The 27616-nt window shown below is 41.5% G+C and overlaps 1 protein-coding gene across 5 annotated transcripts in view; it reads left to right on the top strand.

The window, feature by feature from the left end:
• The first annotated feature begins 4446 nt into the window (after positions 1–4446).
• Positions 4447–27616, top strand: part of IL1RL2 (interleukin 1 receptor like 2) — a 41267-nt gene continuing 18097 nt past the window's right edge. The window contains exons 1-6 of one of the 5 annotated variants that reach the window (XM_055328691.1): positions 4447–5031; positions 5606–5674; positions 6576–6810; positions 9170–9365; positions 17714–17873; positions 21833–21907. In XM_055328691.1, the coding sequence (XP_055184666.1) occupies positions 5617–5674; positions 6576–6810; positions 9170–9365; positions 17714–17873; positions 21833–21907 (724 nt within the window). In that variant the 5' untranslated portion in view covers positions 4447–5031; positions 5606–5616. Of the gene's footprint in view, positions 5032–5055; positions 5288–5605; positions 5675–6575; positions 6811–9169; positions 9366–17713; positions 17874–21832; positions 21908–27616 lie in introns of those variants that run through there. The other 4 variants (XM_055328689.1, XM_055328688.1, XM_055328687.1 and 1 more) reach the window with 4 other exon arrangements.

Genomic DNA, 27616 nt, shown 5'->3' with positions numbered 1-27616 from the left:
GGCAGAGGCAGAGGGAGAAGCAGACTCCCTGAGAACCAGGAAGCCTGATGCTTGTCATCACTCAGGCCTCAGCTATGGGGTCCCTTCCCTAGTGAAGCCTTTCCCAACACCCTATCATTTCACCATATTTCATACCCTCATATGGTTCTCATGAGCCTGAAACCGTCTCTTACTCGGTGTTTCTCCCAATCTCTGGTCCCTCCACTCCACATACCAGCCACTGGACTGTAAACTCTGAGAGGATCTATCTTCTCTATGGCTGTTTTGAGCATGCAGGAGGTCACCCGGTGTGCAGCAGGGGCACAGGGGCTGTGTGGATACTCAGTGGGTGAGTGAACAGACTGATCATGGGGCTGACGGGGAGACAGCAGGTGCAGGACCTCAGGAAGAGGCTGCTGCTCCTTCCATCTATGGGGGTTCATGTCTTTCCAGCCACAAAAGCCTCTCACAGAATTGCTGCTGCACATTTTAAGTCTCCCAGAGAGGACACATGTGAGAATCTAAGAACCTTAAATGTATAAAGATCTTGGGAGCACCTCCACCCCTCATCCCAGCCTAATCCAGAGGATTTGCCCATTACATGTGAATGTATTTCCACTTCATTCTCACTGGGAAACCTTCTGTGCATGTTAGGTTGAGTAGGAGGGAAATCATCAGATGTTTAACTAGACCATAGAAAAGCCACTGGACATTATATAAAATATGCATTTATATAGGAGACCTTTTAATAAAAACCATTGCTCTGCTACTCTTCTGAATACACATCACATGCTTGCCTGAGGAGCAAATAGACAGAAGGTGAAACTCAACCAATCTGAGCTCAGCAGTGCCTCCATCACCCATAGATTGTTGCTCTACACCTGTTCTCAGGATGAGGCAATGAATCTGTGGAGGAATTTTTTCACTTCACCAAACTGTTGTGCCCAAGATTGCGAATCCGAGAAACCACCAAGGAGTTGACACTGATGCAAGTACATGAGGGTTATTAATAAGCTCGAGCTTGGGTCCAAGTATACTCCATACAGTAGAGCAGGGGCTTGGACCCCAAAGTGGGTTACAGCTGGGTTTTTTATGGGCTGATCTAGGGGATTTTCAGAAGGGGTGGAGGAATTTTTTCCATTCCAATATGGGGGAAAGGGTGGGGGGCTTTCTTAAGATCTGATATGGGATTCTCTGCTGAGGGCATTCTGAGCTTTTCCTGTAAAGTTCAGCTCTTATTCCCAGGGCCCTAAAATGGCTGTACTTGTGCTAATGCTAAACTTGAGGTGGAATGGCCTTAATTTTTCTCGGCTTCCACAAAACAAAAGAACAAACCAAACCAAACCAAACAACAAAACAATTGAAAGTCCATTACTCATGGCTTGTGCTTAATGGCATAAACTTCCAAGAATGTTCCCATTGCAATTGGAAAAGCCTGGAAAGAGGAGGAGTCACTGGGAGGATGAGGATAAACTCCGTGCTCATCAAGTATCTGTTGCTGTCAGGCACTCTGCAAGGAGGTTTTTATAAATGTTACCCCTGCAAAGGGGGGGGTCTCATCATCCCTATCTTCCAGATAAGGGGCGCTGCTGGGGTTTGAATTTTGGTTCAAGGAGAGGGCAGCGAGATACATCTGTGCCTCCTTTTGAAGGCAACTGCAGGAGACACCAGGGGTGGGATTTACTGAGTTCTCTGAAATCCACAAGAGGAAGACCAACAACTAGGGGGGTAAAAGGGCAACACACACAAAAAGAAGTTTTTAGAAATACACACAAATGGCCAATGAACATAGGCAAAGATGTCCCATCTTACTAATGATTAGAGAAATGTAAAATAAAATCACAAGAGAGCTTCTACACCATTGGACTGGCAAAACTGGCAACATGGAAAAGTCAGCCTGACATTATCAACTATTGACAAGAACATTGAAAGAACGAGAACTTTATCTTCTAAAGAATGCTAATGTGGGGATCCCTGGGTGGTGCAGCGGTTTAGCGCCTGCCTTTGGCCCAGGGCGCAATCCTGGAGACCTGGGATCAAATCCCACGTCAGGCTCCCGGTGCATGGAGCCTGCTTCTCCCTCTGCCTGTGTCTCTGCCTCTCTCTCTGTGTGTGACTATCATAAGTAAATAAAAATAAAAAAAAATCTTTAAAAAAAAAAAGAATGCTAATGTGGATAAAATGAAGGATTTTTCTAATATAGCCAAAGATGCATCTACCCAATGATGCTGCAATTTTACTCACTAGATAACTTCTCAAGAGTCGACACATGAGAACATTACAAAAATCTTTACCACGGCACTATTTTTTTTAGAGGGGGGGAGGCAAAAGGAGAGGGAGAGAGATAAAAACTCTTAAGCAGACTGCCTGCCCTGTGTAAAGCCTGTCTCTGGGCTTCATCTCACAGCCCTGAGATCATGACCTGAGCCAAAATCCCAAAATCCCTAGTCTGATGCCTAACTGACTGAGCCACCAGGAGCCTGACACAACACTATTTTTAAGACCAAATATAAATTTGAAACCGTACCCAAAGGTATGGTTTGAAACATAAGTTGCAGTACATTCATACAATGGAGTATCATACAGTAGTGGCTTTGCATGAACTAGAGCCACACTTCTCAAAACATTTGCAAGTCATACTTTATATTGCTTGAGGGGTACACACACACACACACACACACACACATCAGAATGGTAAGCGCTAAATAGGATAATGAGTTTGGGGGGTGGGAGAGACACATATACAGGAAACTAGGTCACTGTGATTTCTGAGGCTGGGTCTTGCTTGCACGACTTATGACTTGTTTTGAATTACTTAGCTGTTAACTGTTGCATGATGCACATTTAAAAGGAACGTTTTAAATGTGAAAACCAGAGAAGAATAATCAAGTGATTGAATTCAGGAAGTTCCTGCATAAAACAGTAATTTTCTCATGGCTGTAACAAAGCAAGCCTAAAAGCTCCATAAATAAATAGTTTGCATTTCTTCCTCCCCCTTTCTCATTAGCGAACAATGTTCTGGAGTTTCTCCAAGCTTTTAAGGTAATTGAGATCCTAGATATGTGTTTTGGTTTTCCATTGTTTTTAATTGTAAAGTTTGTAATCCTGCCCGCATCAGTTCTGCCTTCAAAGCCAAGAGGTTCATTCTCCCTATATCAGGAAACACAGTTGGCCTAGAAACCGTCCCCGAAAGTGTAAGTTTCCATCCAGAGCCTCAGCAGCAAAAGGAAATACCAGAAATGTCCCATGAAAGATGCTTCCAGGGGCCCCACCACCGGGTGGCTCAGTTGGTTTAACTTCTGCCTTCAGCTCAGGTCATGTTCTGGGATCCAGAAGCCCTGCATGGGGGCCCCTGAGATCCAGGAGCCCTGCATGGGGGCTCCTGCTCAGTGGGGAGCTGGCTTCTTCCTCTCCCTCTGCCGCTCCCCTTGCTTCTGCTCTCTCTCTCAAATAAATAAAATCTTAAAAAAAAAAAAAAAAAAAAAAGAGGCACTGCAGGGGCCTGGGCAGCCCATTGAAACTTCATAAGCTTTGGGGCAACTATACTGATTGGACTTGGCACTCATGCCTATACTCAAACTATTAAAAAAATAAGATATGACACAAATTTGTTCATAAGGTAGAAACTGAAACAATGAAAATTAAGAAAAATTTGAAAATAAACTTCTAACACTGCTTATAACAATAGTTCCATATGTGTCACTTGTCAGTTTTTATAGTCAGACCTTTGTTTTGTTTTGGGTGGGGGCATGGACCTTGCAAAATGTGTCTGTACAGAGGAACCTCACTGAATGCAGATATTAGGGGAAAATAATAAAGATCTCCATTTATAGCTTAACAAAGGGGTCCTCAAAGTGTGAGAGCCCCAAGGATCCTCAAGATCTGTGAAATCAAAACAATTTTCACAGTAATATTCAGACCTTACTTGTCTTTTTAATTCTCATTCACTCACCTGAGTAGAGTGGACTTTTCCTGACATGTTATTTCGGTAAGAGCTTTGATACAAAAGGAGGTATGAGAATCTGTCTTCTATTACGTTACACATCAAAGAGATTTGCAAACACTAAGTAGGGGTATGTGGTAGCATGTAGAAAAATATCACTTTTCTCGATAGTTCTGTTTGTTTTGGAAAGGTCAGTTGTTTTGCATAAAACGTACACTACTTACAGCAACATTTATGTTAAGCTTATTGTTGTTATTTAAAATAAGTAAGAAAATAAACGTTCTAAATGCTCTCCGTTTTAATTTCTAATATAGTAAATATTGATAGATACAAGCCACATAAACAAGCACTTTGGAATCCCCAGTAATGTTTAAGAGCCGAGAAATGTGCAAACCAACCACTGGCCTCGAGCCTGTCACAGAGGGCTCTGCTAGTAATGCAGTCGCTGAACTCCCGGCCTATTTCTGCGGTTGCTTCTGTCTCACCGTCTCTAAAACCACCACCACCACCACCACCACCAGATACAGCTTGACTGGGAATGTGCTGAATGGAGATCACATGTTATACATTTTTTCTAAGTCCCAGTATCGCCCTGGGATCTCTCTGGGGGTGTTTCCTGATGGCCAGGGCAACAGTCCTGGTTGATATCCTCGTATTTGGAAATTTCAGACAGGACCAGACTTTGGGCTCCAGGTATTTCAGGATCACACTGGGACGTCTGCTTTACAGGAGTGAACAACAGCACGACTCAGGCAGATGCACGCTGCTCCTTGGAAGTCATTGGGGACGGCTTCCACTTCGGGGCATTCTGTACAGGGCGCGCAGGGCACGCAATAACTGCTCAAATGGGGTTTGAAAAGGAAAGAATTCATCTACGGGGGCTCTTCGGAATAGATGCGTGCGGACATGACTGCCCACGGAAGACCTGTTGAGCCGCCAGAAACCCAGGTAACACGCCTCTAAAGCCACTTCTTCGTGTGATGCCACCGTTCCTTCCCACGCTCGCCCTGCCCACGGCGGCAAGGAAGCAGCCTGCACGCCTGGGTTCAGGCCTGTGCGCCGGCTTCTGCCTCTGCTCGGGATCCTGCGCGCTCCGGCCCGCCGGGCAGGTAGGCACCTGCTGGGAGCGTGGGCTGAGCCGAGCGGGCGGGGCGCCCACCCTCCGGGGGGCGTGGAGGGAAAGAGGCGGCGGGCAAACATGTGCGCGACCCGGAGGCCGGGGAGACCTTGGGGAGGTGGGGGGGGGGCGGATTCCCTCTCCGGGCGAGGGTGCGCAGCTCGGCCCACCTGCTGGGCCCGCGGCGCTCCCGCTCCCCTCTTCTCCCGCCGGCCCCCGCCAGGTAGGCTGAAGCTGGCTTCTTGCAGGTGAGCGGCGGCGGCGGCGGACCCCGGGGCGAGGGGCGCGCCTGCCACCGGGTGCGCTGCGGCGCGGCGGGGTCGGGGCGCACCCCGGGCCCGGCCGCCCTCCCGCCCTCCCGGGCCGCTCTGCCACCCCCCCCCCCCGCTGATCCCTCTCCAGGCGGGATTCTGGGGCTCCCGCCCGGGGACGCGTCGGGGAGTGTGCGGCCCAGGCCGGAGGGCTCCCCACCCAGAGGGGAGGCTCCGGTGGGTTCGCCCCCGGGAGAGGCCTGGTCGCCCGCCCCGCCGCGCCGCCTCCTGTCGCTCCTTCTCTCTCCCTTGTAGCCCGACGGGGGATGCTGGCCCTGCTGCTCTGCGGCGTGTCCCTCGCGCTTCCGTCCTTTGTCCGAGCAGGTAGGTTCGGCTGCCCCCGGCCCCGAGGCCGCCCGCGGTCGCCCGCCGGGATGCGGGTTCGGTGCCCGGCGTCGGATGCGCGCCTCAGGCGTCACCGTGGGGTTCCGAGGTGACTTGGCGGGGGCGCGCGGGGGTGCGAAGAGGCAGGTCTGGACGCTCGGACGGCTAGAACACTACTTTATCTGTGGCCGGAGGTCATTTTACGCCCCAGGGCAAAAACCGAGAAACCATCGCGCAACAGGTTTCTTCCGAGAAGATGCGCAGGGCAGTGCGATGCTAGGCAATCCGGGAGAAACGAGGTTCAAAACGTGCGGATTGTCTGACGCTCCTCTTCGGGACGGGGGACTTAACACCTTATAGTCAAGACAGGGTGAAATAGGGCAGCTCGGGTGGCTCAGCGGTTTAGGGCCGCCTTCCGCTCAGGGCGTGGTCCTGGGGTCCCGGGATCGAGTCCCACGTCGGGCTCCCTGCGTGGAGGCCACTCTCCCTCTGCCTGGGTCTCTGCCCCTCTCTCCCTCTGTGTGTCTCTCACGAATACATAAATAAAACCTTAAAAAAAAAAAAAAGACAGTGAGAGCAGAGCAGAAAGAAACAGGACGAGGGTTCGGAACAGGAGCGTTTACTCTGACAGGGAAGGATGAAGGGGTTTGGGCTCCTAGGGAGGACGGGCAGGAGAGAAATCATTCCAAGTGGGGAGGATGAGTCAGCGTGTTTTACGAACACATTTGAAGGACTTCCAATTATGCTTTCACATCAGCAGACTATTTCAGGCAATTCCCACACTGAGAAAACTCCCCAATAAAATTTCAGATTGGCTAGAAAATTAAGGAGGCATTTGTTAAGACTAATCATCAGTAACACTAGAGTTCTCGTTCCTGATTTTCCCTCTTTCTTCCTCTAGACGCGTGCAAGAATGTTAGTTTGCAAAACGAGGCACCTTCCGCAGGCCAGCCTTTTGCTTTTAATTGTACGTACCCTCCGCTGACGTCTGGGAAGGTACATGTGACGTGGTACAAGCATCCTAGCAGAATCCCAATATCCAAAAACACACAGTCTAGAATTCACCAGGAGCAAAACTGGATTTTGTTTCTCCCCCTGACACAGGAGGACTCTGGGATCTACCAATGTGTCATAAAGTAAGTTTCTTATTTAAAAAAAAACTCTCTCTGTTTCATATATGTATATGAATATGTATAATGTATACATATTCATATAAATGTATAATGTTTTGATTATATACATAGAGAATTCTTTTAGGAGAATTCTTAATAAACATAGACAATTCAAAGAGAAGAATGAAATAGAGTTTTATAATTGTTACCAGACGATTTCTAGTGAACATGTTTTAGAACAGATTTGTAAATCAGTTGTTGGAACAGAAGAAGCATCTTTTCCCATTAAAATGAGGCCACAAGCCAGACTGGCTTGCAAACCTGTTTCTGCCAGTGTTATTGCTGCCTTCCTTCTTGGAATGCCAGAAGTGTGTGTGAGTCGTGCAACTAGATAGGAATAAACCTCCTTTGAGCACCTTTTTTTGTAAGGGTTCTGTGATAGGAATTTAACAGCCAGAAAGCACATGCCCCACCAGTAGTCTGTTCAGCTCAAGCCCGTTTTCTAATTTTTCAGGGGAACCTGGAAATTGTGTGTGTGTGTGTGTGTGTGTGTGTGTAACTTTTCAGTAAGCTTTGTGTGTGTGACTTAAATAAAACACATCTGTGGACAAATTCTGGCTGAGGGCCTCAGTTTTGTTACCCTCCCTCACTGATGTGCTAATCCTTGGCAAATTACTTGATAACTCTGAACCTTGGTTTTCCTATCTGTAAAATGGAAGTATTGCCAGCCTGATAGGGTTGAAGGGACAGTTAGCTGAGATGATGTATGAAATTGGTACTCCAGAAAGGGGATCTTGCTCTCTCCCCTTGTTTTGTCTCCATGGGGTTTGCCTCTGACTCTCCATGGTTCACAAGGGGGCATGGTTGCGAACCCCTGTTTCCTGGCTCCTCTGCACAATTCCACTCACCATGTGGATCAGGATGCTGATGTCTTGTGGAGGTCTGCTGTCCTGTTTGACTCTAGATTATGAGAGCTTGAGATGGTCTGGCACGCAAATTCATCTGGATGTCTAGGCTGCGTTTAAAATACTTAAATCTGGGAGCTGTGAAACCAGGAAAGAAAGCCTTTCATCGAAAGTAGACATAGATGCTGTCTGTCATGGAAGAAACACGGATTCTCACAAATCTTTGACATACAGATCGATGCATACTTAGTAAACTGCATATTTTTACTTTGAATTAATTTCAAATTCACACAAAATTTGCAAGAATAAAGAAGTCCCATCCACTCTTTATCTAGATTCCCTCACTGTTTAACATTTTGCCACATTTACCTTAAAATTCTTTCTCTCTCTCCATATGTGACTGACCCCTGAGCAACGTGGATTTGAACCGCACAGGTCCACTTACATACAGTACATTACTATAAATGTATTTTCTCTTCTTCATGGTTTTCTTAACATTTTTTCCCCTCCAGCTTACTTTATCATAAGAATATAGTATATAATGCACATAAAGTTGAGAATATGTGTTCATCCATTGTTTATGTAATCAGTAAGGCTTCTGGCCAACAGAGAACTATTAGTAGTTTGGTTTGGGGGGAATCAAAAGTTCTATGCAGATTTTCACTGGTGTAAGGGATCCAGAGCTCCTAATGCTTACATTGTTCAAGGCTCAACTGTATATGTAGATTTACATGCAATATTTTTTAAACCATTTTTTCCAAAACATGTAAGTTGCATGCATCATGCTCCTTTAGCCTGGAGTAGTTTGATGGGTACTTGCTATCAACAAGAATGTTCTCTTACAGAATTGCAGTAGAGTTATCATATCTGGGAAATTTAACTGTCATACAATATTTTTTGTCAATTCTCCACTCATATGCTAATTTTGTCAATTGTCTTGATTTTTCTTTATCAATGTTTTTTTCTTTCCTTTCTGGTGGGGGGGGGCAATCTGGCCTCATAGATTACATTTGGCTATCAGGTACTTCCATTCTCTTTCCATCTGGAACGGTTCCTTAGTCCATTCTTCATGACATTGACATTTTTAAGGGATATGGGCAATTGTCTTATATTCTATCCCTTGATTTGGGTTTGCCGGATACCTCTTCATGAGTAGGTTGAGATTGAACCTTCTCAGCTGGAAAACCACGTTTGTGTCCTCTTCAGACAACACACTCCAAGGCTCACGGTGTCCATTTGCTCCTCACTGGTGGTGTTTAGCCTGACCACTTGGCTAAGGTGTGGTCCAGCATTTCCGTGACAGAAATATTGTTTTTATTCCTTTTGTAATTAATGATGTGTGAGATGGCATCCTGCCTTGCTTGAGGTAGAACATTCTCACCATATCTTGATGATGATGTGGCCGTGTTTGAGAATGAACGGCTTCATTTGATTTTGTGGTTGAGTTCATGAGGTTTCAATTTGCCATTTTCTTACAGCAGTACAAACACCTGTCACAGAATACATGTAAACCTAACTGTGTTACGAAAATACTGGTGTGATATTTCTGGAAATGGTCAACTGATTTTATCAGACGAATACAAACAAATACTACATGCCGGAAGGGACGATAGTCTTACGTGTCATCTGAACTTCCCACAGAGTTGTGTTTTGGATTCAATAACGTGGTATAAGGTAAACAAACAAAATAACTTTCCTCTTGGTATTTTTCTTCTTCCTTAAAACTCACTTGCTTTTTAGTTTTAAGTCGTATCTCTTAAGGCAGAACTGGTAAAGAGATTTGTGTATCTGAGACATATTTGTTAGGTGATTGTGATAATTTTACCCTGCTAATTATTGATTTTAGAATTTGTGGTTATTACAGTTTTATAATATTTTGTTACTTGTATTCAGTACCTCTCCACAATTACAGTTTTCAGACCATCCTCAGTTATTTTTTTTTTTTCTGAATAGATTAATTAGTTTGTTTGAATGGGTGCTACATGCCCATGATTTAATAATCAGAAAGTATAAAAAGTCACCCCTGGCAAGTGTCCTTCCCGCTTCTGAGCTCTATTTGCCCTGAACCCATCACACCTCTCCTAACACATGGCCACTGTTAATAGGTGCTTGCATTCTCTGCATTATTTTTGTATAATGTTGTACAAGCAGTGAAACTGTATCTTTGTCCTTCCAGTTTTACACAGAGAACCCTAAACCTACCTTCTGCACCTTGGATTTTCACCTTCAAACATTCTCTTTTCTTGGCTCTACTGGCAGATGATAGTGTCTAAGACATAATCCTAGGCACGGAGGCTCACAGGCTGGTTATTACAGATTGGATTCATTTTCCTGTCACTCTGCTTGTTAGCACTTGCCCATACAACCATCCGGGTGGTGAGGTTCCTCTGTGGAAAGCTTTTTATCTACCGATTCAATTTCGTTAATGGAGATAGGCTTATGCCAATTTATTTCTTCCAGAAGGAGTTTTGGTAACATTCCCTTTTTTGGTAGGAAATCGTTCATTTCATTAAAGATTTCAGATACTCCGGCACACAACTTTTATTATCATTGCTCTTTTCATGTCTGTTTCTGCAGGTAAGATTCTTCTTTTAATCCCTATTACAATATATTTCTTTCTCTTCACTTGATTAGTCTCATAAGAGAGTTGTCAGTTCTATTATTTATTTTCAAAGAATCAAATTTTGGCCTTATGCATCCTATTGTATGCTTCATGTTCATTTACTTTGTTTCCACTTTCCTGTCTCACAGAACCATGGCAATGAGTATCCTTATCCCTGTCTTTTAAAATTTTTTAAGATTTATTTATTTATTTATTTGAGAGAGAGAGAGAGAGAGACAGAGAGAGAGAGAGCGCAGGGAGGGGTGGCAGAGGGGGAGAGAAGGAATCCTCAAACAGACTCCATGCTGAGCAGGGAGCCCGATGGTGGGCTCAATCCCAGGATCCTGAGATCATGACCTGAGCTGAAATCAAGAGTTGGTCCCTTAGTCAACTGAGCCACCCAGGCACCCTTTATTCCTGTCTTTTAATGCACATCTGCCAATGTAAGAGTTTTTTAGGGTACATATTGCTTAGCCTTCTGACTGTTAGACTGTAGGGTATGTATATGAATGAAGTATTCAATTTTATTGATGCTACCAAGTTACTCGACAATATTTTATATCAGCTTATACTCTTCCTGCAATATTCTGGGCTCCCTAACACCTTATGTAGAACTTTGCATTATAAGATTTGTATTTTTAAAAATCAGTTTGATGGGTACAATTGTTACCTTATTGTTGTTTTAAATTGCTTTTCCTTAAAAAATTTCTTAATTTTTCTGAATTTCTTAATTAATTCCATTAATTATTAGTGAGATTGATCAACTTTTTTATGTTTACTGACCATTTTTGAATCATCCTCTGAACTTCTGACTCTTATTTTCTGCCCTACTTATTTTTTTTTTTTCACTTTTCTTACCATTTCATCACCGACTCACAGGAGATTTTATATATTTGTGTATCCTGGGCACCAATATTTGGAATGCATGAACATTTTCATTGCAGTATAGCATATACATAGAAAATGCATAAAACAAAAAAGGCCCAGCTTGACAGTTAATCAGAAGGTGAACATACCTTATGGCTACGCCTTCCAAAGATCAAGGTCAAGAAGTAAAATACCACCAGAAGGCTCGCTTCTGCCATCTTCCAAAAACAATGCCTCCCAACCCCCCTGACTTACTATAGCACAGATTAATTTTGCTAGCTTATGAATTTTATTGAAATTGAATCCTGTTGTTTGTAGCATTTTGTGTCTGGCTTGCTTGTCTCAGTAGTAAATTTGTGAAAATCATCATTTGAAGTTAGAATTGGTTTGATCATTTTTTTAGGGCCATTCTTTTAGTGGTTTGACCAAACCACGTGGCCCTTTCACATCCCAGTTGACCACTTGAGAGTTTGGTGAGGATGTTCCTCATTGTGGAGCCCTGGCTCTAGCTTTTGTCCCTGACACACATAGATCTGTCAAAAGCCTTGTCTTATCAGTCTGTCTGCCATCACCTTCAGAATCACTGGGGAGAGTTAGTTCTAAATACCTACTGTTCCATTAATGAAAAGTTCATCTTCATAGACTTTGTAGTTACCACCTGTGCCTTCTCCACTTGCAAGGCTAATAATACCTGGCCCTTAGGTATTAGCTTTAGTTCAGTAAGTTTCTAGTGAATAGGTGGATGGCTTCTGAGTTCTTTCTACCTCCAATATTTTTCACTTTTTACTTGAGCAAAAATTCACTTTACAATTATATTTGTAGGAGTCAATATAACCTTTTTCCCCCAACACTTCCTTGTGTATCAACTATTGGGCCAGTGGAAAAATTACACAGGTATTCCTTTAATGTGTGTCAAGATATATCGTAAACACTCTGCATACTCTCTCTCATTACCCTCCTATTAGCCTTGGCTCTGACCACAATTTAATTATTAACAATAATCCTGTTCAATGTGGCGTCTGGTTGGCTCAGTTGGTGGAATATGACTCTTGATCTCAGGGTTGTGAGCTCAAGCCACATGTTGGGCATGGAGTCTACTTGAAAAAAGAATTTTTCCTCAAAGTATTCTTGTTTTGTTCAGAGGGTATTGACTGCCAGGCCACAGTCCCCTCAGCCTCAATTGGCTCTGACTGTGACATTACCCTTTTTCCAAGTCCTGCTTTGGCTTTCTCTGATTATGGTGAGTCTTAGTTCTTCTCTGTGGCTTCTATAGACTCTTCCTCAAGCATCCTGTCTCCCACCTTGCAGCCTTGCCATCCTTACCTCCTGGCAATGGACCCTCTTGATAGTAGGACTCTTCTGGAATTTTTTCCTCCTGGCCTGGACCTGTTGTGGTCATAGATCTGAAAGCATTTGACATTTGTAGAGAAGTAAATTTTTTAAAAAGGATTTCATTTATTTATTCATGAGAGACACACAGAGAGAGGCAGAGACATAGGCAGCAGAAGAAGCAAACTTCATCAGGTTTCTGCAGGGAGCTTGATGAGAAACTCAATCCTGGGATCACGGGATCATGACCTGTGCCAAAGGCAGATGCTCAACCAGTGAGCCACCCAGGTGCCCTGAGAGGTAGATTTTTAGAACCAACTTTGTTACTACCTCAGTGTTAAGAGGAATGGATTTTTTTTTTTTTTTTTTTTTTTTTTTTTTTGCCTTTTTTAAAAGCACTTGCTTGGACTAATCTTCTACTCACTGAATCAGATTATCCACGGATGAAGTTCAGGCATTTTTATTTTTAAATCTTTTTTTTAAAAAAGATTTTATTTATTTATTCATAGACACACAGAGAGAGAGAGGCAGAGACACAGGCAGAGGGAGAAGCAGGCATCATACAGAGAGCCCGACGTGGGACTCAATCCAGGGTCTCCAGGATCATGCCCTGGGCGGCAGGCGGCTCCAAACCGCTGCCACCAGTGCTGCCCGGCATTTTTATTTTTAAAATAACTGCTCAGGGGCCCTGGGTAGCTCAGTTGATTGAGCATCAGGTCACGATCTCAGGGTCATAAGATCAGGCCATCTTAGGCTCTATACTCAGGGAGGACTCTGCTTGAGATTTTCTCCCTCTTCTTCCTCCCTCCTTCTCACCCTACCTCAAATAAATAAATTAATCTTAAAAAAAATAAAATAACTGCTCAGCTTGAGAAGACAAGAGGCTAGGAGCCAAGCAATATAAAGAGGAGAGATTCTGAAATTGTCCAACCTATCCAGATTCAGTGACATCAGTTAGGGCTCTGTTTTTGTTACGATCTAGTTGTCAGATGTTGAGTTGCTATTTGGGCTGCAGTGTTTTATTCTGTCAAATGAAAGTATTTAGAGCCTATTATCTGCCTGGATCTGTGCCAGGAAATGCTTTCTGGAGGAGGTGACTGTTGTGCACTTAAAGACTGGATAGTAATGAAGCCAGTGGGGAGCAGAGGGAAGGGTGGCAATTAGAAAAAAAAAAAAAACAACAGTTGCAAAGGTATCAGGTGAGAGAGAATGGTGTTTGGGGGCATTGGTTAGAGTTTGGGTTCCATGTCAGAGTGGAGTATGGTGATGTTAGGAAGTAGATCTTGTAGGCTAAGGTCCTCAGGTCGTCACTGCTATGAATACATTGGAAAGGTTTACAAATGGTGGCATGCGGATCATTAAGGCTATTTCAGAAATTTAGTGACTACATGGCCTCAATGTAGGAGAGTATATGATGTAGAAGTGATGGAGTGAGGGGAAAGGAGGGGAGAGTATGTAGAGGGAACTCATTCCTGGTGGACCCTCTTTTCTCCACCAGTTGGAAGGGGATGTTAGGGGGAAATTTAGAAAAAGCAGCGTAGGTAAATAAGTGAATGAGAGAGTCAAAAGCAAAGAATTTCTAGGGTGAAGATCATGAACTTGTTGAGATGCCAAGGTGAATGTTGATGGGATTGTCTCCTGTACTGCTCATCGGGCTGTAGGCATGGAGGCGGGGGTGATGGAACTGACACAGATGGGGTTTTGTAGCCTTAATATACTGGAAGAATCAAGGGTGACCGTATTGAGGAACTGAAAGGGGGGAGCAAAGTAATGGCCACATGATGGGAAAGAAAGGAAGGCTTGAGGGAAAGTGGTAATTCAAACAAAAGACAGGCAATCAGAGAAGGACAAACAGTGTATGTTCTCATTCATTTGGGGAATATGAATAATAGTGAAGGGGAATATAAGGGAAGGGAGAAGAAATGTGTGGGAGATATCAGAAAGGGACACAGAACATAAAGACTTCTAACTCTGGGAAATGAACTAGGGGTGGTGGAAGGGGAGGAGGGCGGGGGGTGGGGGTGAATGGGTGACGGACACGGAGGGGGACACTTGACGGGATGAGCACTGGGTGTTATTCTGTATGTTGGTAAATTGAACACCAATAAAAATTAATTTATAAAAAAAAAACAAAAAACAAAAGACAGGGATTAAGGGGACTGGTTCAAGGTGACAGAAAAATGAGTCTGATAGAAAGTTCAGGTAGAAAAGTCCATAATGAATATGGTGGCTAGCTGCTCACTATCCATGGTGAGCCTCTTTAAATCAGGGCAGCTATAAATAATAGAACAAAGGAAGAACAAAGCAACTCAAACACCACGTGTGCTTTCCCAGAGTTCCCTACAGCTCAGGCTGTGGATGTGAGTCAGTTTCTTCAGCTGGCTTCCCTAAAGGGCTTGCGTGAGTAGGGTAGATCTTCCTGCTTTTTTTTGCCCCAGAGCACGCACGTGGGGATTTTCTGTGGCCATGTCCCAGGGCCCAGAGTCTGGCTCTGTGGGAGTGGAGAGGTAGTGCATATGGCTTCTGATGGGTTTATTGGTGTGGCTCCTCTAGAAGTGGCATGACTTTGCACACTATAGTTGCATAGTGGCGACCCCTGGTCCCTGACTTGCAGTGTGTTGTGTTTCAAGTCTTGATTTCCACCTCACAGTTGTGGTGGAGGCAGCAGGTGTCCTGTGAGCTTAGGTCTGCAGTGAAATTCTGGCTTAGATCTCACTCCCTGAATACCTCTGAAAATTTTGTAAGCCCCTAACATGCTGCTTTAAATCCCTTTCCCACCTGAAACAGCTAGAATGTTTTTTGTTTTCTGCAACTAAATTCAGTCTGAGGGAAATGACCTTCTAGGTTTGTTTTGGAGAGTTAGTGAAATAACTTATCCATTAGGCACTTAGTTCAGCGTGGGCACATAGTGATTACTTGATAAATAAATATCAGATATTATTCTTTGGTTATAATGAGGGCATGGAAGAGATGGAATAATAAAAAATTATCATCAGAATGGTATATTTCTTTTTAGGAATTCAGAGACATAGTGGTTCTGGATAATGAAAAAGTCCAGCTTGTAGCTGGGAGAGTTGAAGACCGAGAGGAGTAGAGGTGGTCCTTGAAATTGAGATGTTATAGAGGGAAAGGTTCAGGTATTAAAATATCCATTCTCAGAGGTAGTGAAGTGTTCACATTTGGAACAGTATTTTTTTTTTTATTCCAAATTACCTCTCAATACAATGATTTCTGCTCCACCACTGTGCTAATTCTGTGTTTGCTGAGATCATTCTCAAAGACAAATATAATCATGTTATTCCCTTGCTGGGAAACCTTCAACGTTCATCCCCTTCTTCATGGTTTTCTGTTATTGAGCTGCTGGTTGCCTAACCAGTTCTGTAGGCACTGCATGTCAGCCAGAATGCTCTGGGGCCACTTTATGTTTCCAATCATTGTACAGATTGGGTTAAAGGTGGTCCTTCTTGGTGCTTGAAAGACAAAATGCATTTAAATGTTTGCTGCTATTATTATTCATATTTTAACTTCAAATCTTATTAATAGGATGTTGCCCACAAATTTTTAAAGAAACATTGAGGCCTTCTGAGAATTTAAATTCTGAAGTGATGCATGGTGGATTACAGTTCAAGCAGTGCTGTGTTACCATGAAGGAAGAGAATGGCTCTTAAGCTATCAAGGCTGTGTTTTAATATGATGAAGTATTTGTACATTTTGAGAGAAAGAAGGAGTTGATTAGAAAGGGACTGATCAATGATAGAAACATAGAAAGGGGGGCTCAGAGATTGCTATTATATGGGCTCTCACTCTAGAGAAGAAGTTTAAGAAGTTTTCATAGTCAAAGGACTCCATGCTTTTTGTTTGTCTCTAAAGAAGGTGGCATCACAGTATTGGAATCAGATGCCTTGACCCATCTGATTCTTACTAGTAATTCCCATTCTATTTGGTAAGCAATTGTCTAATTATAATTGGGTTTCCCAAATAGGGAATAATGTAAGACTCCTAGAATTTCACGTTGTAAATAAATGCTCATTCTGGCATGAATGAGTTTCCTCTTCCAAGATGGATCCATTCACACCATTCCAAGTTGAAGAATGGGCTCTGATGCTGAGCTAGCTATAGCTGACTCAGTGACGAGAGAGCTGGACACTTGGACAATTAAATTTTTATTAGGGATTATAAGTTTGTCTCTATATTATGATTGTGAGCTTCTAAGGACATAGACCACATCTTATTCCTGCATGACAGGGCCTCTCACAGCCTAGCAAAGAGCAGGAACCTGAATGCTTGAACGAATAAAATGGACTTATAACCCAAGAACTCACTGAGTAGAGTGGCACTTTCTGAGGACAGGAGAAAAGTTTTGGGAGAGTTCAGAGTGGGTCTGTGAGATGCAAGAAGTGGTGATTAGCATGAGAATGTGAGTTCTGACAGGACAGATGGATGTTGAGGCCTGCCCTGTGGGTGGTTGCTGAGAATGACAAATGAGAAAGGCATTCCTGAGACTAATCAGGCCTCAAGTTGATTTGGTGTTCTTGTTATTGGGGTGGAAGCACAGGTGATGTAACAAGTTACATGACATCTGCTCATAAGCCTAGCTGACATACTTTGACTATTATTGTTCAAGCCTTTAAGCAGAATGTTCTTGAAGAGTTATTTCGGACCTCTGTAAAGTCCAACCCAATAGGTGAAGAAGGTGTATTTGGGCCTGGAAAGCAGTGGAAGCAGTCAATAATCAAGTGGGCTTGCGATCTTGGCATGGGGGCTTGGCGCCATGAGATGGTGGTCCACTGGGAGATATGGGCCTCTGTGGGTGGAGGGCATTACTGCCTGTTCACACCCTCCTACCGCACCCCTCTGTGGGCCCCATGTAGTCCTCCTCCATGCGGTCTCCCTTCTAGCTCACCTATGCCTCTATCCTACCAACTTCCATTAGACTTAATATTTACAGCACTCACTGTAGCCTGTAGCATATCCTTTGTTGAATCTGCAGATATCTATTTATCTATCTTCTATCTATCTATCTATCTATCTATCTATCTATCTATCTATCTATCTAGATACAGATATTGTCTTCAGTTAGATTATAAATTACCCGAGACCTAGGGATCACATATGTTTCTTGCACCTCCCTGAAGTTCATAGGATGGTGCTAACTAGAAATGTAACTGATACACAAAATACTCTTTGAATTAAAATATACATGTATATATACATTTATATTTAGGACTGTAAAGAGATTAAAGAAGGACGGTTTATTCGCTGGGGAATAAAGCTTTCGGTGAGCAATGTTTCAGCAGAGGATGGAGGGAACTATGCATGCCAAGCCCGACTGACACACACAGGGAAACACTACACTGTTTTAAACAGCATCACTGTGCGTATCAGTAAGTATGCTCATATCCATTGCCTTGGCTTCTTCTTGGTTTTGTGTGAGATGGCTGGCTTCTCGGGCAATGGTAATTCTAAATCTTGATTTTCTTGAAGGTTAGTGGGCTCTCAAACTTACCATGTTAGAATCAGAGGGTAGAAAGAAGAGGGCAGAGGGCATGAGCAGTTTAGTCTCCTTATCTGGAAAAACAGAACACTCAACCTTCTTGGTATGAAAATTAAATGACAGCATGTATGTAAAGTGGGTACTGGGGTGCCTGGCAAAGTGTAGGTGTTCAGGAGGTGGTAGATATTACTGTTCCTCTTATTTTCCTCAGCTGTCACTGGTATGACCACTTTGCTGGGTCATTCCAGCTTTGGCCTCCCCTGCCTGGGGTATGCAGAGCTCCAGGATACCTGATGCTCATGAAGTGTCCGTTCTCAACCCAGAGCAGCCAGTTTGCTCGAACATACGACCTGGAGATTTAAAAACAGAATCTTTAGGGTAAAAGAAACCCTAAAGATAATTTAACTTAAGCCGTTATTTTTTTAAAAAGATTTTATTTAATTATTTATTCATGAGAGAAACAGAGAAAGGCAGAGACATAGACAGAGGGAGAGGCAGGTTCCCTGCAGGGAGCCTGATGCCGGACTTGATCCCAGGACCCTGGGATCACACCCTGAGCTGAAGGTAGACGTTCAACCACTGAGCCACCCAGGTGCCCAATTAAGCCATGAATTTTATAGAGTCTCAGGAGGTGGTGACTTATGAAGATTACAAAGCTGGTCAGTGAAGAAACAGGGCAAGGATGGAGGCTTTTGGTGCCCAGATGAGCACTGTTTCTTCTCAACACATTCGGTGAGGAGTTCTTGCTATGTTGCCTTTTGCTCTTTGTTAGTAGACAGCTGTCTTTTCTGTTGACTCATCTAAATGGAAAGAACTGAAGACTGAGTATTTCTTTAACTGGGATCATCCTGTCACTAATTTCTGTCAGACTTCATAATACTGGGTGGTACCTAGCAATTTCTTGGTGGTGTGGCTCTCTTGGGGCATGTGTTCAGCATGAGTGGCTTCCTACTTCCCACCTGGAACCCTTTAATTAAAAAAATTAATTGTATTACATTTTATGACTTCTATGCTCTTGAGTTTTGTGTTACCTGTTATCTCTCCAAATATATGCACAAAAGATTTTCTTCTTGACTATCATGCTTAGTTTTACATTGGTAGCTGAAGGAATTCTTTGAAAGACAGAATGAAGACTACATCAAGAGGTCATTGAATTTCAAATAGTCTATATATTTCATGTTATTACTGTAAACACATATTTATGACCTAGTTCATGCCCCAATTGTTAGAACCTGTTAATTAAACTAAACTAAACCAAACCAAAACCAAAACCAATGTTTCTTCTTTTGAGAAGCTCTCAGCTTGGTGATAGTGGAGCTAAAGATATAAATGAATCATCATTTCACATTATGTAGTAAGGATAGAGTTATAGATAGAGTTGTAGATAGTGTCTGGGGGAACAGGAAAAGAATCAGGAATAGCCACAAGGGTGGCAAGGAAATGGTCTTAGAAGGCTTCCAGGAGATGTCTTTTCAGCTGAATTTTGAAGGAGTCAAGTTTATAAAAGTAAAGTGTGAGAGGCAGGACAGAGAGTATAGTATAAGACAAAACATAGAAGTGTCTACCAGCATAGTTTGCATTGGATTCAAGGCTAATTTTATTAGAGCATACGTAAGCATGGGGAAAAGAGTGCTGGGACTTGAGGTGTTAAACAGGGTCAGGATTTAGAGGCCCAGTTACACTGAGGCTTTGCCATGTGGCCGCTGAAGAGCCCTTGGATGAAGATTGACGAGGCTTTTTTTGTGATGGATGAGACCAGTCTTGAGATGGTTGAGCAGGAGTTGAGGAGGGTCCTGAAACCTGTAGTCCACTTTGGCACCTGCTGCAACAGCCAGTATTGAGAAGAGTGCTGATAATCTGAACCAGTGAAAGTAGCAGGGGATTCTTCAGGCAGGAATTTGGTGGCTCTTTACTGGCCACCATCTTGTGCCTAGTAGAGACAGCCTGAGAAGAAGGAAAGCAGCCATGACTGCTGCTCTGATGGAGCTTTGAAGTCTGAGTAGGGAAGGGAGGCAGAGATAAATCAGATAGTCTGCTCATGAGATGTGTAATTACCAAGGAGATTAATGCAATGAAGGAGTGGAAAGTGTGAGATCGAGCAGACAAGGACCTATTGAGAAGGCAGAGGGTCAGGGAAATCTTCTTGATAACAGCGACACTGACGGTCAGGACACATTACCTGAGTGATGGAGTGGGTGAGATTTTTCCAGACTGAGGGAACAACCAAAGTAAAGGCCCTGTGACAAAAACAGATCATGGTATATGTGAATAATGGGAAGGAGGCAGGTTGGTTGGAGCAATGTTAGATAATGAGGTTAGCGAAGTATCCAGGGCCAAGAATTGGTAGGAACATGGAATCCAAAGCAGAGAGTATGGAGTTTATTCTAAGAACAATGGTAAGTAGCCAGAGGGGTTGCTAGCAGGAGAGTAGCATGTGACTTGCAGGCCTGAAAGCTCAGCATGGCTGCCTGTACCCAGAATGATCCCTACAGAACAGGAGTGGCAGGTAGGAGACAGGTACAGAAATGCAGGTAAGATATCAGGTAGGCACAGGCTACATGGTGGCACTGAAGATGGAGACATGTGGATGGGTTCAAGGTATCTGAGGAGGTCAACCTCACAGGGGTTAGTATTGGATTGAATATGGCAGAAGGGATGTGGCAAGGTCAAGGGAGCTAAGCCTTTTGGCATATGCAACAGACTGGATGGTGATATAATTCAATGAAATAATATAACTCTAGAGAGAAACTGGATTTAAGAGTGAGATCATGAGTTTGGTCATGGGTTTATGTTGAGTACTTGGAGGTGCCCACATGGAGATGTCAAGTTGACCATGGCCATGGTCTAGAGAAAGGTCTGGAGATGCAACTTGGCCTAGATGGTAATGGAAGAGGTGGATATGAACAAGACTACCAAGGAAGGACTAGAAAGTGGAAAATAGAAAGTTTAGCCATGAAGAAGGAGGCACTCATGGAGACATGTTAGGAGATGAACTTTGTCTGACTTACTGATTGATGGTTTGAAGAGGTGAGAGAAGAACTGTTGCCTAGAGTGACTTCCAGATTTTAGTTGTGTGTGATCTGGTGCAAAGTGATACATTAACTGGCTGGTGATAACCTCTGTTTGGGACACACTGAATTTGAATAGTTTGTAGGACATGCAAGTAGTATTCTCATTATAAAAGACACAGGGTTTTTCATTTTTCTAGCCTTCCATTTGATAACATGTCTGTGTCCCATCCCAAGTAGAGAGGGAGAATGTGGGGTGAGGTGGTTGATTGTTAGATGTTGGTGGGCAAATGGGGAAAGGAAGTAGTGGAGAAAAACAAAAGGCTGGAAAGTCAACATGAGAGGAGATAGCTCTACAGTGGAGTGGAGGAATGAAGGATCTGAAGAACACAAGAGGACAGGATATAAAGAATATGGAGAAGCAAGGGATGGAGGATGGAACAGTGAGGAGCAAAGATAAAACATTAGGGTCATTCTCTCTCTCTGTCTAGGACCTAGACCAGAGCTTGGCCTAGGGCCACTGCTTACAAACTATAGTTAGATTATTAGGTAGTGAGATTTTATTACACAATCTTAGCAGTTTATATATAGAACCAAGAAGTGAACTCTCCCAGTAGCCCAGCTTTTAGGGTTTTTCCTTAACAATTTAATTATTTCTGGTTTGAAAGTATGCATTTATGAGATGGTCATTCATCACACCATAAGTTTTGTTCTTTACTTGACTAATGTTTATTGAAGGCCTGCTCAGTGTCATGTTTTTCTTTACACCATTGTGGTATAAATAGTTGGGAATGTGTCATACATGATTCTAATGCAATTTCACGTGGATATGATTTCTTAGCAGAAACAAATGGATATGCAGGAAGAATTCCTAAAATCATTTATCCGAAAAACAATTCAATTGAAGTACAACTTGGTAAGTAAAATTATTGGAGTCATTGAAATCACTAAGGGCAGATTAATATACATGTTTAATATAGAACCAGTTGAATTTCATTGAATGTACTGAAACTTGATAAAACATTTTTAAAATTCATGTAAAAAAGGTTGGAAAATTTTAGCAAGAAAATAATTGCATAGAAGAAATAAAGACTTTTTCTAGTAAATATTAAAGTGTATTTAATTATAAAACAACAATAAATAAATACTGGTATTTGCATACAAATAGAAAGATTAAGACAACATAATGGAAAACAATAAGTAGATCCTAGAATATACAAAAATCTCATAAAGGAGATTTGTGGTTTAAAAATGTGTAGAGAGGGATCCCTGGGTGGCGCAGCGGTTTAGCGCCTGCCTTTGGCCCAGGGCGCGATCCTGGAGACCCGGGATCGGATCCCACATCAGGCTCCCGGTGCATGGAGCCTGCTTCTCCCTCTGCCTCTGTCTCTGCCTCTCTCTCTCTCTCACTGTGTGCCTATCATAAATAAATAAAATAAAAATTAAAAATGTGTAGAGAACAGTATAGTTTATGTGTGATACTATTATAACTTGTTAAATGTGAAGTATATGAGGCATAAAAATGCATTTTTGATGAATTAAAGAACTATGTATAAAAATAAGCCCACAAAAGTACCGTTAAAAACTAAGAAAAATCTATAGCTAACCTCTGAGTGGTGTTCTTTCTACACATAAAATTAATAGAAGAAATCACAGAAGATTAAAAATTAGACTAACATAAAAACTGTAAATGTCTGTATATAGGAAAAATGGTAAAGTTAAAATGTGAATGAAAAACTAGGAGAGCATATTTGGAACAGAGACATCAAAAAACAGGTAATATCATTTCTGTACAAAAATACCAACAAATCAAGGAATAGGAATAAGCCAGATGAGATAAATGAGTAATTCACAGGACCAAAAAAAATAAGACTAACAAAATATGAGAATATAGTCATCTGCAATAAAAGAAACATGCACTAAAACAATGATATCTGTGAAATTGGTAAGGATTAAAAAATGTATAATACCAAATATTACCAAGGATAATATAGAGGGTATTCTAATACATTACTGGCCATGAATATGAGCAATCCCTTTAAACCATTTGTGTTTAAAGCTTTCCAAAGATTTTCTGTCTCACTCAGAGTAAAATTCAAAATCCTTGCATTCCCAACATGGCCCTCCATGGCTGACTTCCCCTTGCCAGTGCCCACATTGGTAAGCTCACACTTGGTTGCCCTGGCATACCTGCTGTTCCTTGACCATCTCAAGCACAGTTCTACCTCAGAGACTTTGCACTTGCTGTTCCCTCTACTTGAAATGCTCTTCCTCACACAGCTCCGTGGTCTCTTCCTTCACTTCCATCAGATCATTGATGAATGGCATCTCACTTGACCACCACATTAAAATAGCACACCTCTGGGGTGCCTGGGGTGCTCAGTCGGTTAAGAGTCTGTCTTCGGCTCAGTTCATGATCTCGGGGTCCTGATATTGAGCCTCACATTGAGCCCCATGCTGAGCTGAGTGAGGAGCCTGTTTCTCCTTCTGTGCCTCCCCCTGCGCATGCTCTCTTTCTTGTTCTCTCTCAAATAAATAGATAAAATCCTTTAAAAAAAATAGCACACATCACTCACCGTTATGCTCTATCCCCTGACCTTTCTCTATTTTTTGTGAAGTACTTTTCACTACTTCACCTATTTTGTTTTGGTATCTCTAATTCTATTTAAATCAGTGTTCCTTAAAAGCTGGCTTTTTCTCTGGTTTGTTCCTTCCTATATCACCAGTTCTCAGAAAAATTTCTAGAACATAGCAGATGCTCAAGAAATAGTTGTGAGATAGATAAATAAATGAATGGACTGGTATAAACTATGGAGAAGGAAATGCCAGTATGTATTCAGAACCTTCACAAATATGTATAACTTTTGTGATGTAAATTCTAGGTGGTAAATTCTAGATGGTAAGCCATATACAACAGAAACAGATCCCCAGGGCCCCAGGTATAGATAGATAGATAGATAGATAGATAGATAGATAGATAGATAGATAGATGATAGATGACAGATAGATAGATGATAGATAGATAGATAGATAGATAGATAGATAGATAGATAGATATTGTGCTTATTATGTTCAAGGAAGGAAAAGAGATGATTGGGGCACCTGGGTGGCTCAGTGGTTGAGCATCTACCTTTGGCTCAGATCATGATCCTGGGGTTCTGGGATTGAGTCCCTCGTCAGGCTACCCACAGAGAGCCTGCTTCTCCCTCTGCCTATGTCCCTGCCTCTCTCTGTATGTCTCTCATGAGTAAATAAATAAAATATTAAAAAAAGAGAAAACATATGGTTGCAATTTTCAAAAGACAACTGTAAACTTTAAAAAAAGAGAATATTAAGTTTGAAAAGGAACAGGTAACTAAAACCAAAACTCAGTGAAAGCTTTAGTAGCATATGAGACATCTGAAAAAGAATTACCGAGTGAGAATATAGGTCAAGAGAAAATGGCTTAAGCACAGACAGCCAAGAGACCAGAAGTTAGAGAGAGAGGTTACACAGAGCTAACATGAATATAATTGTGATCTCAGAAGAAAGAGAGAGAAAATGGGAGGAGAAGCAATATTATTTAGGTGATAATCTCAGAATGTTCCAAAATGTAGACATGTTCATGTAAAGGCCCCGGAAGCTAAGGAGACTCAACAGGACAAATAAGACCAGAGCTACACCTTGAAATACCATAGTGAAACTGCAAACAAAAACAAAGGAAAAATATCTTAAGAGTTGGGGGAAAAAAGAGGGAAAAAAGCCCTTTGTGCACAACAATACGCCCACTGTTGGAATTTTTCATGAAATAATGGAGGTTGTCAGCTGAAAAAAAAAATACTGCTAATTTTATAGTGAGTGAACATATGACAAAGTAAAAGTGGCAAAATTTGCCAACCACAGTCTTACACTAAAGGAGCTACTCCAGTGTTCTTTAAGCAAGAGGAAATGATTCCAGATTGTGAATCAGCTGCGTAGGAAGGAAGGAAGGAGCAAATGTTGGCGTAAATATGAAAAAATCCAAATGAATCTTGGATGCATAAGGCAATAATGATGACGACTGTTTATGGAATTTAAAATATATTTGAAATTGGAATTCACAACCACATTTGCCTGTATGCTGGAAGAAAGTTAATTGCTATTGCATCCAAAGACTTTAGATTCTCTTAGAGAAAAGAATATAAATATCAATAATATTAGACTTTGATAAGTTCAAGGATCTATGTTTTAATATTTACAGTAACCCTAAAATAGTAATAATTTGAAATATACAGCGTTATATGGAACAATGAAAAATAATCAAGAGGAAGATAAGAAGGAATCAAAAGACAGCAGGAAAAAAAAGACTGATACAGGACAGATGCTACAAATAAAAAAATATTTAAGATAGTTGATTTAAATGTACATTTGTTATCAATTACACGATGGACCAAATGCTCCGAATGAAGATTGTCATACTGGATTTGAAAGAAGAAATCATAACTCTGGGCTGTTTATAGATGCTGGAAGAGAAAAAATTAGAAAATGATATAAGGTATAAACACTAACCAAAATAACTTTGGCATAATTATGCTAATATCAAAGTAGATCTGAAGGTAGAATGCATTATTAGAGGTAAACAGAGATGCTTCATAATGATTAGAAGTCAATTATGAACCTGTAGACATATAATAACTTTGCCTTAAAAGTGTGTGTGTGTGTTTCGTGTGTGTGTGTACACATGCAGAGAGAGAGTTAGGTCAGGATTACAGGGAGAAATTAAGTCCACACCAATAATGGAATAATAATAATGGCAGTTTGTAAGATAGCTGGTAGAACAAAGCAAACAAGACACCCTATCATGACAAACAAAATGTGCCCAACAAATGGCCTAATGTTCATATTCTAGAGCCCTGAGGCCAATGACTATAGATTACACATTTTTTCTAAGTACAATGAAATGTTTAATAAGGAGCATCTAGGTGGCTCAGTCAGTTAAGCATCTGCCTTCAGCTCAGGTCATGATCCCAGGGTCTTGGGATGGAGCCTCGAGCTTGTGCTCTCTCTCTGTCTCAAATAAATAAAATCTTTAAAAAGAAAAAAGAAAAAGAAAGGAGAAATGTTTAATAAAATTGACCATGTATTGGCTGTAAAGATTGATTTGTAAAAATCCAACAGATTGAAATCATGTAAACTATATATTCTCAGACATAAGACACTGACTTTGGAAATATGTAATAAAAAGACAATTAGAATAACTGTATAGGTTGTAGAGCAATCATATAAAAAACCCTCTAGCCCATGGATAAAAATAGAAATCAGAAAATAATTTGAGAATGAATACTCATGAAAGGATTACACCAAGGTTGGTGGGATACAAAGATTTGCTCAGAGCATGATTGATAGTCTCAATTAGAAAAGTAAGTTAGTTGAAATATCCATGAGCTGCATGCTCACCCCTGAAGACAGAAAAGGAGAAGCACATAAATCCAACAGAAATGGAAGAAACAAAGTGAGGAGTAATAGCAGAAAATAGTGAGATAGGAAATGAACATGCAATTGAGTGATGAACAGAGAAAGATGTTGGTTTTTTGAAAAGTGGAATGTATTTGCCAACCCCCTGAATGATTAAGAAAGGGAGGAAGGCACAATCTGAAGGAAAAAGAGGCCATCACCATTGATCATATATAGTTGAGAAAGATCATAAAAGAATGTTCTGGAAAACCTAGAGCCAAACAATTTGAAAATCTAAAAAGAAGTGGGCTATTTTCCCTAAAAACCAGCACATAGGATCTGGCACAGGAACATACAGATTCCAGAATAGGCATATGACTGTAAATGTAAAATCTTGTCACAAACAATTCTAGATCCACTTGGCTTTCCTGGTGAATTCTGCAAAGCGTTTAATAAAGAAATTTGACATATTTAAACAAATTGTTTCACAGCATAGAAAAAGAAGAAACAGTCATCGTTAACTCATTTTATTAGGTCAGGAAAATCTTGACACTCAAACCAACAAAAATGTTTTTACAAAGGAAGTTTCTGGCCAATCTCATTCATCAACATGGATGAAAAAATTTAAGCACATTATTAGCATATTTATTTGACAGCAAACCCAAAGGGTGATACATTGCAGTTAAGTTGGGCTTACCTGAAGCAATGCCAAATTGCTTCACATTAGTTGAGTCATCCTTTTATTTTACATTAATAAACTAATGGAGAAAAAATAATACACTTGTAGATACCAAAAAGTCATTTCAAACACCTGAACAAGGAATTTATTATTAAAAAAAAAAAAAAGAACTTTTAAAACTAGGAATGTAAGAGAATGTCTTTCATCAGATTTTTAAAAATTTATCTTTAGAAGCCTGTAGAAGAAACAACATACTCAACCCTGAACTATTAAACATATTTCCTTTGTTTTGAAGGAGAGCCAAAATCTCAACAGATTTTATTTTTTGCTGAATTTGATAAGTCGATTATAATGTTGGTATGGAAAGGTAAAGACTGAATAACAGTCAAGACATTTTTAATGACAAAGAACTAGCTGAGGGTATCTGTACCACCAGCTTTCAAGATTTATTAAAAGGCTACCATAGTTTAGACAGTGTAGTTTTGACACAAGGATAGATATTGGTTAGAATTGAAGGCCCAGAAATAGATCCAC

The sequence above is a fragment of the Nyctereutes procyonoides genome, unplaced genomic scaffold (genome assembly GCF_905146905.1).
Source record: "Nyctereutes procyonoides isolate TBG_1078 unplaced genomic scaffold, NYPRO_anot_genome, whole genome shotgun sequence".
Taxonomy (NCBI): domain Eukaryota; kingdom Metazoa; phylum Chordata; class Mammalia; order Carnivora; family Canidae; genus Nyctereutes; species Nyctereutes procyonoides.
Note: the sequence above shows the minus strand (reverse complement) of the source record. Positions and strands in the feature narration are given on the sequence as shown.